This window comes from Eschrichtius robustus, chromosome 15 (genome assembly GCF_028021215.1).
Source record: "Eschrichtius robustus isolate mEscRob2 chromosome 15, mEscRob2.pri, whole genome shotgun sequence".
Classification (NCBI taxonomy): domain Eukaryota; kingdom Metazoa; phylum Chordata; class Mammalia; order Artiodactyla; family Eschrichtiidae; genus Eschrichtius; species Eschrichtius robustus.
In genome coordinates, this window is record NC_090838.1 from 32990304 (window position 1) to 33007500 (window position 17197).

Here is a 17197-nt window from a genome sequence, read left to right on the forward strand (position 1 = left end):
ACTTATTTGCTGTCTCCTGCAATTAGATGGTAAGCTTCATGCAGGCTTATTTGTCTTTTTCATTCACTGTCATATCCTTCTCAGCAAGAACAATGAATGATTGACATACAGAAAAATGAATGAATGAGGTCCAGCTCGTGACCATCATACGAATACTCATATATCTGCAGCCAAAGGAAACCTGGAAACTATTAGAAATGGTCTGTTAAGGCTTATGCTGCTTTTAATGTTTCAATTCTAGTATGTCAAGGCCCATAAAATAATTTGGTTATTTTTTAATATTTTCTCACTGGCCTTGTCAACAGTTTCTTATTCAAGTTATCTTTGTCCCTTTAGTTTTTATTCTCTCTACGAAGAAGGAATATAGCTCACGCCTCAGGTATTAATCTTAGATTTATAGAAAAAATACAAGCCATAATGAGGGAGTACTATAGACTGAATATTTGTGTCCCTCCCAAATTCATATGTTGAAACCTAATTCTCAATATGATGGTATATAGAGGTGGGGCCTTTGGAAGATGATTAGATCATGAGGGCCAAGTCCTCATCAATGGGATTAATGCCCTTATAAAAGAGACCCTGGAGAGCTCCCTCATCCCTTCCCCTACGTGGAGACAGAGTGAGATTATGAACCAGGAAGCAGGCTCCCACCAGGCGCCAAATCTACCAGGGCCTTCATCTTGGACTTCCAGCCTCTAGAACTGCCAGAAATAAGTTTCTGTAGTTTACAAGTCACCCAGTCTATGGTATTTTGTCATAGCAGTCTAAAAGGGCTAAGACAGGGAGTCCCCACCTCCATTAGAACTTATGTGTAAATTTCAAATCTACTCCCCTAAGCAATTACTCATCATTTACTGTTCATGAATTTCCACTGTATACTCTATTGCAAGAAACCAAAGTGTGATTATTAACAGCACTAATAATAAACAGGCACAAATGTTTTTTATCACCCTCTGTTCCCACAGTACTTGGGAGATCTGTCAAATTATTCTGTGGCAGACTGGAAAGAGGGGGTTGTGTTAGAAGTCATGTCCCAACCGCTAGTGACGCTGTTTCCATATTTTACAGTCTGGGAATCACTAGTTAGAAAATTCTAGTTTTATTCACTAGCTGCAAGAGTAGAAAATGAGCCTGCGGGGATCTTTAAAGAGAAAGAACCAGTGGAAATGAAACAGAAGAACTGAAAACCAGGAAAATCCCACGAGAGTGTTGCTTTCCTGAATCGTTGAAAGGGGCTTTTCTCCGCCTTTTTACAATCACACAGAGAGTGGACAAGGTTTGGTGACACAGAAAAGGGATACTTCTTTCTGAATTTAATTTCCTCAGGTGTCTGGCTCCTTGAGTTTGCAACACTCTTCATTTTATAGGATCTTCCTACATAAAACTCCGCACTTTGCTTGTATAGGAAGAAACAGAATGTGATTCTATTTTCACTTCCAGAGCCAGTGCAAACACTTATTTGTTAGATGTTGTTGAAGAGAGTGAAAAATGATGCAGATGATGGTGGTGAAGTGTCTTAACGTCACCCTGTCCCACCTACGAGTTTGATGGTTCCTTTCTGACCTGCACTTGGTCACTTCTCCTGCTCTCAGGGAATTTTCCAGATAAAACCCTGTGATTGGCTATCCATAAGTAAGAGACACAGTAGGCTTTAAATTTATCTTGTCTATTTCCAGAGAGAAAGATGCAATGTAGACAGAGAAGGATGTCCTGTTTGAAGACATTTGCTTCATCTTAGAATGTCTAAATTCGTCCCCAAAATGTGCATATACATTACAAATACATTTATTTCTCTTTTAATTTTATCATGGGGAGTCTTTGGTGCTTTGACCTAGACCAAGTGGTGACGGCAGGAAAAGTAAGCTTGGGACATTATCATTTATAATATGCAGAGAAAAGCACTCACCAGCACTGACAGTGATCGCTTCGATAAACTGCTCTCTCCAGCTGTTTGTCCCAACCACGAGGGCTAGGTTTGTCTTCTTGATAAGTTTGTCCACGGTACTCTAGAGAGGTTGAAAAGAATCAGAAAATAATTGCCGGGTTGGTTAAGGCCTCGGGAAATCTCAGACCTTGATGATTTTGAAACCCCAGAGTTAGCTAAAGGGTAGCAGATGTTAGGCTCAGAGCAACAGTATTGACATCAAACACTGTTACGAGTATGCAAACAAGCATAGTCCTTTCTTGGAAACATCGTGAAATGGAAACTTCTTCCTAGCAAATACAAGCCTCCTTCACTGCCTAATAGCCAAGGAAGAATAGCCTCACCGGTTACAGCTGAGGATGATGCAAAAGCCCATCCCTTCCCCTCGGATGCTTCATGAACTTGCTTCTCTCCTGGCTTCATCTAGAGTGTGTGTCTGCAACTGAATTAACCCCCTGCTCAGCACTACCTATCGGTGGATAACTGAAAGTGGCAGAGAGATTACGAAACTAAAACCTGTTCTTATTATACTTTTGTTGATCAATGAAATGCAGCCAGACAGCAAAGCCTCAAGACTGCTGCTGTACGATCATTAATAAATGGGTTTTTCTTTGGCTACTGGTTTTGTCAGCCTGGTGGCTGATAGAGAATTCATCTCACCTGACGCCTGCTGCAAACAAGAAAAGACAAGAAAAGGTCAATTTGTATGGTGCAGGGCAAACTGCAATGACCTTGCACTGAATTTCCCCCTGCTTTACGAGCTCTGAGCCTCTTATTTTTCTGTTTCTTTAAGACCTGTTTTAGGCACTTGCTTCTGTACAATCAGCACGCTTAGCTTTCTAAATGAATGTCAGTTCATGCAACAGCAGGAGCAGCCAAGCGTTCACAAGAAAACTAAGTAAGCAGATGCGCCCAAAGCGCTACCACAAATCGCAGCAACTACAGGGAGAAGGGTCACTTCTGGGACGTGAAGCTGCGCTTCCCAGAGAGACTACCACACCGAGTAGCCCACGACACGCCCCGCCCTTACTGTCACAGCATCCTCGAATTCCCACTTATTGCAAAGAGTCAGAAAACACGTATTATTTGTCTTGGGTCAAAATCTGTACATGTTTGGTGCGGTGTCCCTGAATTGACTAAGGTTTGAGAGAGAGAGCGTGTTATTAGCTAACCGGGAGGAAGGAAAATGTGATCCCGGGGGCCCATGCAGAAGGCCAAAGCTACATCAGAATGTCAAGTGTGTTAGTTCAACCGTCATTGCAACTGACTTGAAACATTGAGACGATAATAAACATGAAAGGGCCCATCTCCAACTGGCCCACTCTGTATTTTCAACATCATCCTTTGCTAGATTGTTTGTCCTTATGGTGGTGACCTTTCGGCCTCTAGCTTTGTGTCTAGAACTGCTAGTGCCACTGATAATAGCTGTAACCGTCAGGGCTCTTGGCCACCATAGCCAGAGGCACATGACAAGCATTGGACTTGGCCAATCTCATCAAGCACTCTGAGTGTCTCGGTTGATGCCAATTCAAAGTTCTGTGTAGAATGTAACAAGAAATAACCTTGACTTTTCCTAAATGTGATGGAAACTTGGGGCAGGTCTCTCCAAAGAAGCCCTCTTTACTCTAAAGCCAAGGCAGAGAATCCCATTAACTGGGGGATAAATAATTGAAGAGAGAAACTGCTCTAACAGTTAAACACAGACTCGCCTCAAAAAATATCACTGAAGAACAAAGTTTTAAGATAAACTAAACTTAAAATGTATATGTATAAAATGTATATATGTATATATAATGTATATATATAAAACCTCGGGTAGATTGTAAACTTTAGTTCATGTTAACCCTGGCGGACTATGAGATAGCCTGGGCTCTTCCCTGGACTTAATTTACATATGTGTCCTCTCTTGACCTATAGGAGGAGAGGAGTGAATAGGAGAGGACCAATAGGAGGAGAGGAGGAATTTGAAATTTGATTCTTGAACATGGCCATGGACACTGACCTGGAGGTTTCCTATATGTCAGTCATTAGCTCTTCACGGTGCTAGTCTGCAGCAATAGTTTTAACCTCACTCTCAGCCATGGGTGTTAGAAAAGTCCAGCCCTTGGTCACAATACAGTAAACAAGAAGCCAGTGGGCAAAGCAGACTCGGACATTGTGAGGTATCAGCCAGATTTGGGTCTTTAATGCAGTTCTGAGGGCTTTGAACAATTTCTTTAAAACAGCTATGGTCCAGAAAAAATTTCTTAAACAAATAATGATATCAACATTGATGCTTGAGGGCACTTCAGAAACATGCCCCAAGGTACCCTTCAGTGTTAACAGTAACTGTCCTGATGAACTTTGAGGAGATGGGAGGAAACAGTCTATGGCAGATATTCTAGGAAGATAAGTACCCCAAACAACTGGACTTATGAAGACAGACTTGGTTGACTTTCAAATGCTCGGATCATTGGAGTGGTTACCAGAGAGAGCTTTGGACACAAGAAAACTTTTATGCCTAGAAGACTGTGCCCTGCCATACCCTTCCTACAGGAAGTGACCGTGATTGCTCTTCCTGGTCACGGGTGCATGGAAGGGGAGTGCTCGGGGTGGTCCCGTAAGGAAGAGGGCATACAATCATTCCCCATGAGAGTCCTGGGAGGGGTGGGGGACAAGCGTTTATAGAAATGCCAAGCTGTAGAATCTCTGTTGTCGCAAGTGGCACCACGCCCTCTGGTTCCAGGTGAAAAGGGGGTGCGTGACGAAGAGTGAAGATGGAGACGGGAACAGATTGGTCCACAGAAATGGACAGTCTCAGATACCCGTGCCTCAGGAATCTCAGGGAACTTGTGCATATACCAGTCAAGTGTGTGCAGCGAGCCAGGTTCTGGATGAAACGCCAGGTGGGCTCTGATGGTCGGGGTCTGCCTAGAAAGCACTAGTCCCAGCGTTTGCCCTGCTCTTTCTTTCTATGGGAGTGAGTGAGAGGAGTTAACACATCCATCCACAGTGGCCTGAAGGGGAAAGTTTAATTGCGATTTTATCTTTTAAATGCCACTTTAATTTGCAAAGACATTTTTCTTTCCACCTGTCGCCTCTCAGGCACCTTCGTTTGTGAACTAAATTAGAAAAATACTGAACGGGCCCAGCAAAAGGCAAAGAAGCCACTACTGTGAAAACTCCAGATATGATCCTGAGGCTCTTAGGTTGGTGACCTGATTCTCCCTTTTGGAATTTTCATTCTGGTTTTCCAAACAGGAGCAGAATCTGCTTTAAAAAAAAATAAGTGGGGAAAATGCTGCTGTGCTCTGGCTTGTAGTTCTGGAAAACCAGAGAGAGGCTACTCCTTTTCATGTCCCACTACAGAACGCAGGTGCGGCTCTCCCGGGGGCTTCTAGGTGTGAGGACCACGTGAGTGAAAAGGGATGGGAACTGGGGCAGGGGCCGAGGGAGCAGCTAAGAATGGTCGAAAAGGTTCATTTCAAAGTCCTAAGCTCACCCTAAGGCGCATCTGCTTAACTTCTGAAAAATGACTTTCCTCATCTAGAGAACTGGAAATCCAATTTCATCAGCCCAGTTATAAACTCTCCAGTTGCAGGCACTCTGCCTTCAGTTTGATTGTGTTCAAGTGTCCTAGGATCTTAAGAAGGTGACTGCATAATATACGAGAGCTTGTCAATGGCATGTTCCACAGGGAAAGCTTACCATCCTTCCTCCAAAACAAAAGCCTCATTTTCAGCAGTGTCAAGGCTTTGCTTCTACTAGATTGATTAGCTTTTTCAAACAGAGCATGGTTTCTTCCACACATAACAGTCTCTTGGAATCCATCCTTGCCTCTTCCTTGCCGTCCAAAGCCCTCCCTTTAGGGCACCTCTGACCTTGCACAGTGATGAGTGCCACCCACCAGACCCTGGTTCTGACACTGTTTAATTTACAGGATCTCTTGGTTCCCTACCAACTCGCGAATCCCATTTCTGCTCTACAGGCCTCTCCATCAATGAGCCAGTTCCTGAAATTACATCTGCCTCTTGTGCAGCATAGACCGACACTATGAACCGTCTTGGTGCAGAGATGGGCCTGGCCTCCCTGGTGGGCAATGCCGGTGAGCGTACCTTGAACTCATAGGATTCTTCAATGATCACTTCCAGCCTGGTGTGCTCTCCCAGAATGGGACGCCCCATTTCTGCAATGCGCCTCTCCTCCTCCTCTTTGCTGGTCAGCGGTTGCTTGTCATCACATTCCTCTGCGAAAGGGAAGGGCGAGAGAGTGAGAATGGACTCAAATTTATTTGGAAATCCCTGGATCCTGCTACAAGAAAACCAAGAAGGAAGGAAGCCCTGATGACCTACTGAAAGTCCCTGGGGTGGTGCCGTAAGGCTGGAGGGGAGAATTGGACAGACGCTTGCTGTGTGGGGCAGTGATCACTGTGACAGCAAGTGATCATAACATCCCACAACCTAAGCACCTGCCAAAGGGCAGATCAGGAAAAGCAACTTATAGGGCCATATCACTGGTAAAGACTCTGCCCACACGTTGTCTGCGTTGAGGGAATCACCCAGCTGTCCTCCGGGACACTGGCTCACCTGGCTGTCTGTACACATCCTTTTAGCACATGACCAAGAGGAAACACAACTAAAGTTCCAGAGCGACTCAAGGAATGTAAGACTCTGGCCTCCTCCTCTCCACTTTCTAGAGGCAAAGAAAATGCCCCAGGGCCAAAGAGATGATAGATGGGAAATTCTGATCGTAGCCTCTCACTTGCCAAGAGCCCCTGCTGCAAGTTAAGAAGCAGAACATCCACGAATTCCACGGTTCAGTAAGATGCCTGCGCTCCAGAGCTGCCTCTCTCTGGTGCAAATCTGAGATGGGTTGGGAGGACCTTGACCATGTTAACGTTAAAGGAAACAGGGAGAGCGAGGGTGAGGCCTCTGGGAAGTTACTACTTACTCACCATGGGGGCGTGATTGTTTCCGGAACCACCATGTAGCTTACAATCCAGGAGAGGCTAGTGAGTGCTCAGAAAATGCTAATGGACTTGAGAGTCCATTAATGAGGGGAAGCTCACAGATGGCTCCTCTCTGCGTGAAGGTCATTAGGATAAATCCCAGACTGAAAAGGCCACGCACATGTGAAGGACAAACAGTACTCCTGTCACCACTCAGCCTCCTGTCCTTCAGGCTCAGGATGCTGGAACAGGACAGGCCACTTCCCCTCACAGTCAAGCTGAACGGACCTCACCTCCAAGGAAGTAGTCTTGGTGGTATAGAAAGACCGCAGCCCTGACGCCCTTGCTTCTAGGACCTTCCAGGCAAACTGCCTGCAACAGGGGTCTGTTGACTGAGGAGAGATGAGGAAGGGAGGGACTTCTAGCCCAGACTCCTTGCCTTTTGCATTTAGGCATCAGCTATTGCAGGAGTCCACATCTCCCATCCCATCCCATCCCATACATGGCTTCCCTCTGCTGAGGGACCCTGCCTTGGTGGCTTCATTTGATGCTCTAGCAAATGATGCAGAAGACTAGCTCCTAGGCCAGTTGTTGACTACTGGGCCACGGAGCAGTTGGGCCAGAGGCACTGCTAGCATTTTATATACCAAGTGTCAAAACCAAGCAACAGGCAAAAGCAGAAGGTAGCGTATCAAAGAATTCTTTATTATGTATTCAATAGTGTCTTCCTAAAAGTATATTTCAGAATCTGCTTTCCTATCCCCAGTAATTACAGGGCCCCAAAGAAATTAGAAGAAGACTAAAAATAAGTGATTTTGGACTAGCCAAAATCTGCTAAGTGTTAGCAGATGCAAAAGAGAGGTGCAAGTAGATTAATTTTAATGGTAAAAGTTATAATATTTCTTATAGTAGGCTTGGGAAGTTATGACCCAAGGGAAGGCAAAGGTTTTTGATTGGTGTCCCCATGATTTGCCCTTGAAATTAAGTGTGTAGAGTCAAGGGGGTGAGCTGAGGTATGTGAAGTCCCATTTATCCAATGCTCAAATCAATCATATTTTGATTCCCACTGCTTTCCGATCTTGAGCCCAGGAAAATGTTATTAGAGTTTTCATAGGAGCAGGTTATATTAGTGTCTTTGTTCATAACCTTGGCTGAACATGGATATTTTGGAGACTTACGTCAAATAACAATTATTTTTCCAGAAGAAAAACTATTACAACTTAGATTTTAATTTGAATTACAAAGCCATTTGGGGGAGAATATTTATTATGTCCCCCTTTTAATAGTTTACTTATAAATGGGAAGTTGCTTTTAATGGGATTAGAGTCAATTCAGGTAAAAAAAATAGAGAAATTATGAAAGAAAGGTGATGCAGTGACATTGTTGAAAACCGCATTTCACAAAATGAGATGATTTGGAACATGGTATTAAATGAATGGACATGGTAGTAAATGAAATCAAATCACATAGTGAGTGAAAAGGTTATTCCCTTTTTAATCATCCTTTAGTCCTTCTGATGAAGAAGTTTGGTGCTGTCAGGTCTGTAACTAGTTCTTGACATTAGGGTTTCTACCATTTAGGAAAGAGAAAATAGTTCTCAGGCATAGAGCATTTGACTGCACTGAGTTAGAAGTTAATAACTTTTTTCATTCTAAAAATTTTAACCTTACTTTCTATATATGACAAATACCAGCTTTCTATTACTGTTAGTGACTTAAAGTTTTTTTTTAAAAAACAAATCTAGTGAAGTAAAAACATGAGGCAAAAAATTGCATGACGTAGATAATAGCATAGTTGGTATGCAGCCAAAGGAAATATTGTAAAAGAGGTGTGAGAAAGAGCAACATTTTAGGAATTAATGCCTTAACAGATTTCATACTAACCTAAAGAAAAGCAGGACACCTTGTTTCTATCACTTTCTACATTCTTGCTCCAAACTAGACTTGAATTTAATGCCACACCTTATTCCATTGTCTACCCATCTGGAAAACCTTCCCCATTTTCATCTAGCTAAATCCTACTTACCTTTCAAAACCCTACCTCTTCTCGCATGAAATACCCCTCAGTTGACCTATTTAGGAATGACCACTCTAACTTTAAATTAATTCTGAATATTTGTTGTGTGTACATATTAAACATGGACACTTCTAATATACTACTTTTTAATATTTAAACTACCTTTACATACAAATATCCAGCATGTAAACTTACCAAGATAGAACAATGTGTCTCATTGCTCTTCGAATTGTCCTCATATCCCTCAGAGCCTATTACTATGTATGGAAAGTAGTAGGTGCCCAATAAGTATTTGTCATGTGACTGTCCAACTCACTGTTAGACAAGCCTCTTCTTTGCTCTATGCATATAGTAAAGACCATTTGTTCCTTTCACACATGTCATTGCACTCCTACACTATGTCAGCACACTGAGACCCCTCCCACCCTGCCTCTTTTTCCAGGAACTCATGGTCTAGTGGGAAGTGAGGCATATAGATGGGACAACTTCTAGTACAGCAAGGTAGGGGCTGAAGGTCCAGGGTCGGGGAGCAGCTCCCTCTGACCGAAGGAGTCAGGGAAGGCTTCAGGAAAGAAGAGATATTTGAAATTGGCCTTGAAGCATGTATAGGAGCTTACCAGGTGAAGGTGGTGGGAAGGCTGGCTAGGAGGTAATAGAGGAAGGAGGGGCATTCCAGGTAGAAAGAAGTCAAAGCACAAAGGCATAGTGTCATGGTAGGGTCAGGGCTATTTTCACTTAATAAACATCGTGAACATTTAAGAGATAATTATACTTATATGTAACTGAGAGAAGACAGCTGGATAAATCCTTTTATTGCTCTATAATGATACAGATAAATTAGCATTTGTGATCCAGATGTTTGAAACTGGCAAAGAAGAGAGCTAAGCTTATTTTTTTAAAGTGTCTTCTCTTTAGGTATCTTCTATTGAATAGGGAAATCGTTAAAGCATATTTTTTGATCACCTATTTTTTTTTCACTTTGAGTGCTGGATCAAATGCAGTTCATTTTACTGTGGCCAAGTCAGTTTCATTTCCTTATTTATGCATATGCTGTGCTTTTAGTTCTGCTTCTCAGGTAGAGGAAATTCTCTATGTAATCCTGTTTATCTGTATATGTACATATATATGTACATGTTTTTAAACTCATCATATTTTATTGAGGAGCTGATAATAAATTATATAACATCATGGTCTTAACCAACCAACCCAACTTAAAGATCAAATGCATAATTAACGGCCATGGTTAAAATCAGTATTGACAGGACAGAAAACAATCCTGTGATGAAATCATCGGTAGGGGTCCTCCCCTCTCCTGAGTAATTGATTTTGCAAATGACACATCACAATAGCTAATAGGTACCTGGGATCTGGGAAAAGCAGAATTATGAAAAAGCTGCTGTTAATGCTTTCTGGATGAGGCTGCATTTTGAAGCCGCATCACTGTAAGAGGTGAAGGGCTGAGAACACGAATTTCTCTTAGAAAACAATACAACCCACGTGGAGATCTGCACCCGAGGAGCTACTGTGGATATTCTTGAATGCACTTGCAATTTTTTGTCTCAACAAACAATGTAAAATTGGGAAAGGGGTACAAGGCCAGCGGTGGGACAATTTGCTTGTGGTTATTTTAATCCTTCACTCAGATCTGTGCTGACAAGTCTGAGAGCGGAGATCTCTTGACATTTTTCAGCACCTGGCTGGCCTCTTTGATTAGAACCTAAAGAGACTGGTACTTGATTTCCATGAGGAATATTCTGGAACGACTCTGCAGTCAGGGCTGCATGATTACTGAATGGGGGTGTGGGATGCGAGAACGAGCAAAGTCTTACTGAGGCAGGCAGAAGTGTTTCTGCAGCCACGACCAGTGATGGGCGACGGTAACAACTGAAGAGTGAGTATCCGTGTCCTTATCCAGACACTTGGTAACTTAGGGCAAGGGGCTCACACCCAGGCTCTAATCCTACAGTCGATCTGGGATAGCTTTGTCATCCTTTAGTCACCCTGTCAATGTTCCCCTCTGGAGAAACCCCACAGATGTACTGTCATCTGTGCATATTTGGCTAACATCATGTTGCCTGGAGGAAGGAAAGGCAGACTCTGGGAAGAAAGGCAGCTTGCTTTTAAAGACATTTCATGACATTTGCAATGAAAGGCCCATGTTTAAGAAGCGAGATTTGCAAGAAATCTGGAGTATACTGAAACTTGAGAGGCTATTGGACTCAATCTTCTCTGCAGGTCCATGCTTCCCCCTCCACCATGCGTCCCGTCCTGGGCCGATGTGGTGTCTTGTTGCTGACTCCTCATACCCACAACTGCAGAGAAGCCACGGCATTGTGTAGCAATGCTTTAGAGGCAATGGGGGTGAACTGTGTCACTTTAATGTCGAAAGACCGAAAGAACCCTTGAAGGCAATTAAACTGTGGTTTTCAAGGACCGTGATGAAATGAGTACCTGCGATGGTGATTATAGTAGAGGGGATCGGATGTTCTCTAGCATGAACTTTCCTGAAGACAGGTTGGCCTAGCAAAAGGACAGGCAGAAAATCAGCAGACTGGATTGCACTGGTTTGCCAGAAGATCTCTGTGGAATTAGTAAGCTGAATGTCATGCCCAGATGCACACAGCGCAAGCAATGTTAGTTTGGGGACTGAGTGGTCAGAGGTCACTGTTACGTAGGTTGAAGAAGTGAGCGAGTAAATAAACGGGGGCAGGTGTTCTAGGAGTCCAATCAGATTGTGTGAATAAAGCACACACCCCACAGTAGGGGTGCAGCCAGATTCCTGCAGGTGTCTGAGATGGAGTATCCATGCCCATCAAGTTCCTGCTTCCAGAGGCATCACGAAACAATGAAAAGCTCTCGGTGTGATGACAGGTAGCCTCCATATACAGCCTTTTGGTGCCAACAACATGGCCTTAAGTAGGCCATTTCTCCAGTTACCCCGTGTGTGAAATGGAGATAATAGTGCTTGCTCTGTCCATATCACAGGTCCGTGCGAGGGTCAAGCAACGTAACATCAGGGAACATGCGTATTTGTTTCCTGGGCAGTCTGAATGGGAGAAGGTTGTATACACTGGCAGGTTTCACAAGGGTTCACCATTGTCACAGTGACTGGCTGGATTACCTAGTTTAGGGTTTCCATGAAACTCCTGGTTCAACTGACTGCCTGCTTTTCGCTTCTACCAAGAGATCCCAGAACTGACCTGGAATCATGAGATTGGGACTCTGCAAATTCTGCCATGTGCTTTCCGTCTAAACTTGGGCAAGGTGTTTCTTTTCTCTGGGATTCAGTTTTCTCAATTGTACAATGAAGGCAAACTTGAAGGGGATTTGTTTCTCTAACCTATGTACTGGAGTGACTAAAGTGTGTTTAACTGTCGGAATTTTCATAGCTTGGCTTCCTGAAAAAGCCATGTGCGTTATGAAGACTATCACATGATAAGCGTAATATGATTGGAAGAGTAAGTTTTAAAAAGGTATACTGACCGCTACATACTTTTAATTAATTAGGGAACTTTTTAGCTGCCTGTTTGGGGACAGAAACATGCCTCTATCTTTCCAAATTGAGCCAGAATACTTAATTTTATTAAAAATATCCAAATTAATGTACTCTAGTTTCCCCCTTTTGGGGTCCTCCTCATTTTTCATTTGACTGGAATTCATACTGATGGTATTTCAGAGACACAGCGAGGCTTTGGATGGACAAGGGATTAAGATGCAGGTAGGAATGTACAAGTTGGGAGAAAGGAACTAAAAGTGCTGGGTTAAAATAGTCATCACATGGCCTTGGACTTAAAGTTAGAGGGCCAGGCTCTGAGCCCTGGATGGGTGACTGGAGTAGATTGATTAATATCTTTGAACCTTCATTTCTTCTCCTATAAGTGAGAACAAAAGATCTTATTCCATAAGGTTGAGGATTAAATGATATAATGAATAAGAAATGCTTTCCAAATTCTAATGAGCTATAATGTATAGGGGGTTATCATGTTATGTGCCTGGAGGGTCAAGGAGGAATTACATCACAGGTCCCAACAAGGGCCCTTCAATGAGGCAAAGTCTGAGAGCAACAGGTGAAGATTTGCAAATTCCAAAAGCACCTCCAGCATTTAATGTCCATCACTAATGACATCTCTGAAATAGAGGTACTGGGTTGTGGACCAAACGACTTTTTCAATTTCCATATATCCTGCTTCAAATTTAGATTTTCACACTTAGCTGCACAAGACTGCATAAAAGCTGCAGGCAAAGTCCAAGAGTTAGATTAATTTTCCTTTACTGCCCCTGCATCTCAAAGCCTTGACTTCAAAGCCTCAAACTGACTTCAAAGAAAAGCTCTCCAGGGCTTACAGCTGGTTTTCACTGTGTAGACCTAAATTTTAGAACTTTCCCCAGAGGCATCTATAGACAGTGGATCCCAGGCATTCTGGCCTGGTTCTGGAGAGGAAGGATCATGTAAAGTGAGAGGAACAGGTCAATGTGGAAATTCCCAGAGGGTTCTGCAACTTTCTCTCATTTTAACTGCATCAATTTTGGGTTTTGGGAAGAGGTGGTAAAACAGAAAAATTGCTATTGAAGATTAAAGTTCAACCTATAAGAAAGAGCTTAATGAAGTACATGAAATAATAGAAAACCTTTGAAAGAAGTGATTCTGTCCTCTTGGATGCATGATGTGTCCGAGACAGAAAATGTTGGACGGTACTGGTGGGGTATTTTAGAACTTGATATGAACAATTTCTGAGAAAAGAAAATTAGGGTCCCATTACCTAGTTACTAAAAAGGAAGACGTTTCAACGGAAGGAAGGCCCTAAAAGCAAAATCCTGACATATTCAATGATAAAACAGGAAGCTATCCAAACACATAAGTGCGTTTTAACAAGGCATTCTACCACTAAAGGTTTTTAGTTAAGGTCTCATTATCAGGCTGCACAGGGCCGAGGGAGCTGTAGATACTATACTATTCCTCAAATGGTTGACTTTTTTTTTTTTTTAATTACTTCAAGGAAGCCATGAAGACTGGCTTGCCAAATTTCTACCTTCCTCAAAGCTCACGAGGATCATTAACTTACTGGGTGATAGAATCAGAATATCTCCAAAAAGATTTCAATAAGTTAAAATGATGGGATGAAAAAAGGAAGATTAAAGTTTTAAAAGTAAATGTAAATTCCTGCACTCGGATTCAAAAATAGCATATTCGGCAGTGCAGAATTTGAAAGACTTGACCTAGGAGAGTGTCAGGTGAATCAGGTTTAAGAAATCCTCTCTGAGCACTTGTTCTATTTAACATTTTTATCCTTTTCAATTTCTATGTCTCCGAGAGTCTATGAATCATTTTGTCATTAAATGCTGTGTCTGGAGAGAAGAAGTGGAGGGCAATAGACCATGTGAAATTGGACGCGTTCAGAAAGTTCCACTTTGGACAGAATCATGTTTAAACTTCTTGATCATGAGTTTACACTGATGGTGGTTTAAGTTAACGCCACCCCGCACCATAACATTTTCAAACTTAGAATGTTTGAAAATATTTCCTTTCTAAATATTTTGTTTAGCTATCTGGTTTCAGAAAAAAATAATTAGAATATTGATATCTGCATAATTATATTGGAAAATGCCACGGCCATTAGGATGGCCTTTAGAGACATCTTCAACCTGCAGCTTCAGACAAATCAGGCCTACCATTTGATATGTATCTCCCTCTCTAAATCTACATAGATGATTCTGAAAGGGTGAGAAAATATTTAGGGTCAAAAGAGAGGATGCTGTAAGGAAATATCTTTCTTCCCTATGTAAGGAAATAGCTTTAGAGTTGTGCTGGCTAAAAAATGCAATCAACAGCGGCTGGGTACCATTATGAAATTAAGGGTTTTAAGCTTTTTGACCGACGTTTTGAGTTTTTACAGAGCACTCTGTAATCCACTGCAAGTGGCAGACATAGTACTCATTACCATGTTAAGAATGCTAAAACTTCTCAGATTGGTGTGGTGGGATGAAGGGAAGGCATGCTTTATCTTCTCCCAATAGGGCATTATCTGTGATTAGGACCCTGAGCTTGGGCCATGGAGTGGGCTTGCATGTCAACTCCCACGTTTCCTTGAAACTAGCAATCGTTTTATTTATTCTGGTACGCTCTGGAGCATCTAGCAAGGTACACTCACATCACCCGTGCTATGTGAACATCTGTAAATTGATCAGTGTCAAAATATGACCAATTACAGGTTCTCCACACAAATTTGCTTATGAGTAAACACAGCACACACCTTGTTAATGTGTGAAATGTTAAATGTGTAAAATCAGCAAAAGCACACCAGGTGCCATAGCTAAATGTTAATGCAGGGTACATACGATGTGGTTTTTGTTTGATATTTAAGGGTATTTGGGGGAAAATGAAGAACATTAAAAAATTGTCTTACCATACAGGTATTTTCCTTCATTAAAAGGAAATAAAAATGAGAAATAATTTTTTAAAATGTAAACAACTCACGGTACAAAATAAAATTTGGTTCATTAGACTTAAAAATTCATACCTGTTATTGTGAAGCCACCTAAAAAAGAAAAAAAGAAAGAAATGTTACAATTTATTTAATTTACACTCTAAATAACAAATACCACCGACATCAGACCGCCTGACAACCCATCCAAAGTACAAAAACTTGCCAAATTGTATATACAATTAAGAAAAATATGAAAACATCCATTCATGACTTAATCGCTAATCATTCTTTTAAGATTATGAGCTTTAGTGCACAAATTTAATTCTTGTGCATACCTAAGAAAGCACTGATTTTTTAAAAGGTTATACTGAAACCAAAGTGGAATGTAAACTATCCAGCCTTCACAAAATTATGAGGCCAATGGCTCTAAACAACAATCTTGCTAATGAATCAATAGAAATAAAAGATAAGTCAGAAAGCTACTGTAGCACCTGATAGAAATGGAAAATAACCTAGAAAAATGGAAAGGAAACGCAAGAAATGAAATGCTTACCAAGCTCATTCAATAACAGGGCTGTGAAGGAAACAGACAAAGACAAACACAGAATAAGAGACCAGATGAATAATGAAAGTAAGAGGAATATCAGCAGAAAGAAATCCAGGCAGATCTGATTACAGTGGTAGGGAGCTGCTACTAAAAAACTGGTGCACGCCAAGTAAATGTGGCATTGGGAGTATTTCCAAATGATCCCAGCACTAATTTCTGCAAACGTGTGTGACTGATTCTATATATATAAACAAATCACTTTATATATTATTTCTTGACATTTAAGAAAACATTTCTACCATATGTTTACACACAATACATATATCTAGTTTGCCAAATATAGTAGAAATATTTTATGAAGTTAATCCTAAACCTTATTTGAGTGAGCCTTCCTCATGAAATAATTGCCTGGCAGTTAGTGAATTCAACATATGGAAGTCTTAAAGTATCCAGGATCTCAGGGATTGTACCTTTCAATGAAAACAGAGAAAACATCTTAGGAAATTCCATTTTGGCCGCCCCGCCCATAAGGAGACTTTGGCCCAAGGTGAAGTTCTCTCGCTGGAGGTTCTATTTGCCTGATATTCTGGTCATCAGGGAATGCTTATGTTTTTTAAATCCTCAAAATCTGCGTCCCAGCAATCAGCGCTTATTTGTGTGTCCTTATCTATGACTTCTGCACGGTATAATCGGACAACCAGATAGCTTCTCGTGGACACATAATTCCGCAGAAACTGACAAGACAGGGAGGGAAGGCCTGGGGCAGCAGAGGTGGGGTGTAGGGTGACATACATAATTTGCCTTTCAGGTTTTGTGCTTTAAACCCAGCCTATAGCTGTAGCACTTTATTCTGGTGAATGCTACCTGCCTAAATGGATCAAATAAATTACTTCCAGAGTTGTAGATGGGAAAGTTACAATTACCTTTTCAGGACCAGTTTTCTCTCTACTGGTAGTGGCATTAGAGGATACTTTATAAAACAAGTTAGTAATTTTATTTATGGTGGCACAGATCCACTTGGTGGGTGTCAAAAGCAAATAGTGCTATCAAGGAATTTTAATTTGCTTTTATATGAAGGCATATTTTACCAAAATGACAATCGAAAGAGCTGTATCCAAGATGCTCTTCCTTGAGATAAAAGGCAGTCCTTTGGAGGAACGCATTCAGAAGTAAGTGCTTTTTCCTGTATGTTAATGAGGCATTTTTGATCCCATCTTTGTAAGAAATCTGCACAGTTTCCTAAAGTGTCTTTTTCTTCCGCCTGCTGTCTGTGGAGCATATTAAATAGGCTGCATTAAAATGGGTCCCCAGTGCTCCCTTCTCCATCATTCCAAAGGCTCCTGTAACCTTTTTGAACA

General features: G+C 41.7%; 1 protein-coding gene across 7 annotated transcripts in view; it reads right to left on the reverse strand.

Annotated features, from left to right (window-relative positions):
• SLC8A1 (solute carrier family 8 member A1) overlaps positions 1-17197 on the reverse strand; it is a 349441-nt gene that overhangs the window by 67793 nt on the left and 264451 nt on the right. For all 7 annotated transcript variants that reach the window (XM_068564093.1, XM_068564092.1, XM_068564094.1 and 4 more), the window contains exons 4-6: positions 15386-15403; positions 6019-6149; positions 1907-2006 (exon numbers count right to left, since the gene is read on the reverse strand). In XM_068564093.1, coding sequence (XP_068420194.1) covers positions 1907-2006; positions 6019-6149; positions 15386-15403 — 249 coding nt within the window. The remainder of the gene's footprint in view (positions 1-1906; positions 2007-6018; positions 6150-15385; positions 15404-17197) is intronic.